This window comes from Nicotiana tomentosiformis, chromosome 11 (genome assembly GCF_000390325.3).
Source record: "Nicotiana tomentosiformis chromosome 11, ASM39032v3, whole genome shotgun sequence".
In the NCBI taxonomy this organism is placed as follows: Eukaryota; Viridiplantae; Streptophyta; class Magnoliopsida; order Solanales; family Solanaceae; genus Nicotiana; species Nicotiana tomentosiformis.
The window spans coordinates 99,759,912-99,765,025 of record NC_090822.1 but is presented as its reverse complement, the minus strand read 5'-3'; the positions used below and the strand labels follow the sequence as shown (position 1 = coordinate 99,765,025).

Here is a 5,114-nt window from a genome sequence, read left to right as displayed (position 1 = left end):
CTTGCACTTTTGCCAAACACCCCCACACTTTAAAATAATTCAAGTTGGGCTTCCTTCCTTTCCATTTTTCATATGGAATGGATTGTGTTTTGCTATGGGGCACTCGATTTAATATTCGATTAGCCGTAAGAATGGCTTCCCCCCACAAGTTCTGTGGCAAACCAGAACTTATCAACAACGCATTCATCATCTCCTTTAATGTGCGTTGCACCATTTAGGGCTGGCAAGTGGGTCGGTCCAAATGGTTCCGGGCTCAATTTAAACGGGCCAAACGGGTCCCGGTCCTAAATATGCTTTTTCTAAGGACCAGCCCGGGACCGGGACCGAGACCGTTTGGTCCCGGGCTAAGTGGGCCCTATATTATTTTTATTTTTTATAAATAAATAAATAGATATTAGAGACAAAAGGATGTTAAAATAAATATCTAAGATGTATATATATTCGAATATATATAGTATATAAGATGTATATATAGTTTATCGTATATAAGCTATATATATACATCTTATATACTATATATAAGATGTATATATAGTATAGTATATATATTAAATGTGTATATATATATATATATATATATATACACATTTAATATATATACTATACTATATATACATATATATATATTAAATGTATATATATATATATATAAAAGCTATATTCGAGACAAAAAAATATTGTAAAGAGATATGCCTTGTAATTTTATTATAACATTAAAAAATATGACAATATCTTTCTTAGTCTTCATCCCCCTATGGAATGAGCACAACAAGGTGCTAATACCACCATTGAGAAGAAAAAGAAACTAATGAAGATGTGCCAAAATATAAGTTACATAATACATACTAATTTTTGTTCATACAAGTTACATGGTATCTCTTACAAACTTCATAAATCTATCAAGGTCCGGAGGAATTTCCGTTGGTGGTGGCGGAAAAGTTGCTTGGTCATCGCCACTTCCGGGCGAAGCAACATCCTCCGCAAGTTCAGCTAGCATTTCTTCATAAGCTTTGTTTTCATCTGGTTGTGATTCAGCAAGTCCAAAATTTCTTCTTTCCGACCGGATCCAATCTCTGAAAAGTACTGATTTTTTCAAACTCTCCCTCATAGACGCTCTATAATCACCGAGTTGAAGTCTTGCTTGACTGAAAGCGCTCTCTGATGCCACTGTTGAAGCTTGAATAGTTAAAATGTCTCGGGCCATCCTTGAAAGAACCGAAAAGTATTTTTCTTTGTCCTTCCACCATTCCAAAAGATTAAAGGAACCGTCGGGATTCACTTCCTCAATTCCCTGCGACAAATAAACTTCAAGCTCATTTAGTTGTGAAAAATCACTACTACTAGAACCTTGAGAACCCCTAAACCCCACCCAAGCACTAAGTGCTCTTACTCCCGCAATTCTTTTAGATGATTGAGAATTAGAAGAAGAATGAGTTGGAACATTTGGTCTAGCATGATTTAATGCAACTTAATAAGTATTAAAAATAGTTTGAGCATTTATTCTAATTGAAGCTATTGTTTCCGGAATTTGGAGACAATTCCTCATACACATAGTCATGATTATTTTCTCTTGATGCGACACTAAAGCTAAAAGTTTCATATTAGAATTACTGTTTTCGAACAAAAATATAACTAAGATCTTTAACACAGTTCCATTAAAACTCCATTAACCGAGCCAAAATCATCCTTCATCAGCTTCCAACTTTGACCACTAAATCTTTCTATTCTAGCTGAAACTAACCTCAAGCAGGACTACAGAAGAGTAAACTTAAATTAACATTCATCACACCAAACTGTGCACCGATTCGCCGGGTTGAATTCATGCAATATTTATATTATCATTAAAAGATACATGTTATCTTCATCCTCCAAGTAGCAATATCACATTGAACATCATGGAGTTGTGAATTAAAGAAAAACAATGATTTGCTAATGGAAAAATAACTCTAAAACAATAATCATAACCAAAAAAAATTTCATATTACTTGTCCAATGCTTCCAAAAAGTTCTTGGAGTTCTTCAACGGTAACATGAGGCATATTTGAGTTGCTGGGCTACCCTGACCACCACCACGGACATCAGATCAAAAATTTCCACCATAACCAACATCGCTAACAGGTGAGGGGATATGATGCAGGTCCAGTACTACTGTAACTTGCAGGCAGAGTAATTGCGTCTTTGGCATAGTCTGATTCCCACTAAAACTGACAGACGGTGAAAGCTGTGAATTGGTAAAATCACAAAATGAGAATTTATTTCGTAACCTGAAGCTTATGCAAGGTTATTAAATAGGAAAAAGGAATTAAATATTAGAATTATAACTGTATTTATGTGAGGATTAAAATGGAGTGTCCTTTAGGGGAAAAAAGATAAAAAAGAAGATTGAAAATAAACCAAATTGTAATTGTGAATAATTCTATATTATGGTGGGATATGGCAGTTTGAGGACATTAGCACGATTTTAATCATTCAAACAACAACAATCACTCACACTAATATAACCAAAAACTATGTCTAGATTAAACAAATTATCTTTTTGTCTTCTACATTTAGGTTTTACTCTTAGCGCAAAGTAAACGGCAACTCCGAATAGCTGCTATTATCTCCAAAAAAGAAAAATCGTTGCAATTTCTTTGCAATTTGTTGGTAGAAGAACACAACTGCAAGTAAAGTTAAATAACTTAACCAAAATTAATGTGTTCCGAACCTCACAATGGGAAAATCAAGAGGAGAACGGCGAATCGTCTTCTCTTCTTCCGGCGCCATAAGCACGATTTGTGAAGTCCGCTGAAAGGACGATACATAAGTCCGTCTCCAAAAAGCATATAAACAACGGTTTAGGAAAAAGGAATTAAATATAAGACCAACGAATGATAACAATGGTTGATCTTTTGCTACAAATACTGGAAAAAAAATGCTTCTCTTCTAATTTGTGATTGAACCTGCAAGAAAGCTTGAAATTTTTGTGACAGCATGTATTGATAACACAGGCCAAGATCGGTTTTCCTATTAAAATAAATAAATCAAAAGAGCAAAAAGTGAAGACTATCAGATTTGAAGCAAGAATTTTTTATCGAATTAAAAAGAAAAAGGTACCCGTCTTCATGGATGATGGAGGAAAAGTGGAACTCTCTTTTTATCCATGGAGAGAAAAATGAGATATTAGCGTTTGAAATTGTTGTCATCAAAGAGGAAGAAGAAAGGGTTTTGGTAGAAATTAATGGCTATTACTACCAATGAAGGAAGAATGAAACGGTTGGGTTTCTCAATTAAATTAATCGGTAAATTATAAAAGAAGAAATTTATTACTCCATTGAATAAGGTAAATGAGAAAAAAGAAGAGAAAACTCAAAAAACGGAGAAAAAAAATAAAGGCAATTGCTGATCAATTAGGCATGCCACATCAGCGGGTAATGTCCCTGTTTTATATATATATATATATATGTGTGTGTGTGTATATATATATATATATATATATATATAGCATCTTTCGATTATTCCTCTTTTCTTTTACCCCTCCTAATTTCTGTAATTTACTCCCCAAGGTCCCAGCCCCTACCTCTTTCTTTTCTTTATTGCTAAATAGTCCTTTTCTATTCTCTTCTATAAACTTCTAAATCAGTTACAGAATATATTCCCCCAAGCTAAATTCCCCAATTACCCCTTCATCTCCCTGTTTTTACCAATGACTAGACCCAAAGTGCCTAGGCCTCAAACTATATTGACCAAAAGTACCAAACCATCACAAACCATACCAAACTAGGACACAAGGTTGACAAACAGCTAATTTTCAAATTCAACTTGAGCCACTAAACAAATTATTACTGTAAAAGTTAAAACAAGCTTAAAAACTCGACTAAACTAATTATCAGGCATATAGCTTCTATTTTGATCATGTTAACATTTGAAAATCTAATTATTATGAAAACACATGAAAATTACTGATTACTTGACTAAACTAATTAGGTGAATCATCAGTTGACTAACTAATAAAAACTAAAGAAGAAGAGGAGAAGAATACCATCTTGGAGCCCGAAATTGGACGGCAAGGGAATCAGTGAAGTTTGGCCGAAACTCCGCTGGCCATGCGGTTAATTCGAAATCATCATCAATCGACTGCTCTTGACAAAAACAGTCAAGTGATATCAATTTTGAAATCAACAAACCCGAACTAGAGGAAAATCGAAGAAAGGCGAATTACTCTTTCTGAGAAAACTCATATCTTAAAATGGGGAAAATGTATGGGGATTTGAGAGACGAGATTAGGGGGCTTTGAAAGAAGAGGGGACGAAGATTGTTTGGTGAAGATTTGGGCGGATTTGGAGGTGGCCCGCCGCCGTAGGCGATTCCCGGCAGGTGGCGGAGAAAAGCGGAGGGGAAATGGGGGTGAAGAGAGGTCTGTGGAGTGGGGTTAGGACTAATCCGACAGTTTTAAGGGGATGGATGACTAGTTCCAGACCGTTGGATCAAATTTGATGAACGGTGGAGATTAGATGGCCCTTAAAGCGACGTCGTTTGGGTGGTCTCTGGGTCAAAGGGGTGTGGACCGGCTATGGGAGTAAGCTTGGGGCGAAATTTATGCAACTGGGCCGTCTTGAAGGTTTGGCCCAGTTCAAGTGCAGGATCAACAACTCTAGTGATAAAATGACCCTCTATAGCCCCTCAAAATTTTAATAACCCGTATTTTTTTTCATTGACACGAAATGTCTCTTCAGCCAAAATATATTATATTTAATAACCCAAAATATCTATTTTGTATATTTTTTATATAGTACCAGTCTATTTTGTATATTTTTTATATAGTACCAGTCTATTTTGTATATTTTTTGTATAGTGACAGTCTATTGTATATAAATTGTATAGCGACAGTCTGTTTTATATATATTTTATATAGTGACAGTCTATTTTGTATATATTTTGTATAGTGACAGTCTATTTTGTATATTTTTTATATAGTGATAGTCTATTGTATATATTTTGTATAGTGACAGTCTATTGCATATTTTTTGTATAGTGATAGTCTATTTTGAATATATTTTATACAGTGACAGTCCATTTTGTATCCCGAGCACTTTTATCTATCCAACATGTATGGACTATTGTATGATGTATAA

At 34.7% G+C, this 5,114-nt stretch overlaps 1 protein-coding gene across 19 annotated transcripts; it reads right to left on the bottom strand.

Moving 5' to 3' along the window:
• Window positions 1–677: 677 nt before the first annotated feature.
• On the bottom strand, window positions 678–4,411 carry LOC104099013 (uncharacterized). Of its 19 annotated transcripts, none has more exons than XR_011412013.1 (5): window positions 3,097–3,994; window positions 2,943–3,006; window positions 2,713–2,787; window positions 1,986–2,221; window positions 678–1,291 (listed from the first exon to the last, which is right to left on the bottom strand). XR_011412013.1 is itself a non-coding variant. In XM_070188291.1 (5 exons), exons 4-5 carry the CDS (start codon window positions 2,037–2,039, stop codon window positions 866–868), a joined length of 480 nt encoding a protein of 159 aa, XP_070044392.1. In that variant the 5' UTR covers window positions 2,040–2,221; window positions 2,708–2,812; window positions 2,943–3,006; window positions 3,097–3,993; the 3' UTR covers window positions 678–865. The 19 variants fall into 19 exon arrangements, 18 of the variants coding, with proteins under 18 accessions (XP_070044392.1, XP_070044395.1, XP_070044402.1 ...); XM_070188291.1 differs by having other exon boundaries at window positions 2,708–2,812; window positions 3,097–3,993; XM_070188294.1 differs by having other exon boundaries at window positions 2,708–2,787; window positions 3,097–3,993.
• Between the last annotated feature and the right edge of the window lie 703 nt (window positions 4,412–5,114).

Coding starts and splice junctions, on each gene's coding strand:
- LOC104099013 (XM_070188301.1), bottom strand. CDS start 2,039: ATGCCTCATGTTACCGTTGAAGAACTCCAAGAACTTTTTGGAAGCATT. Junction 1,292..1,985: donor TTTTTGGAAGCATTGGACAA/GTAATATGAAAT, acceptor TATTTGTCGCAG/GGAATTGAGGAAGTGAATCC.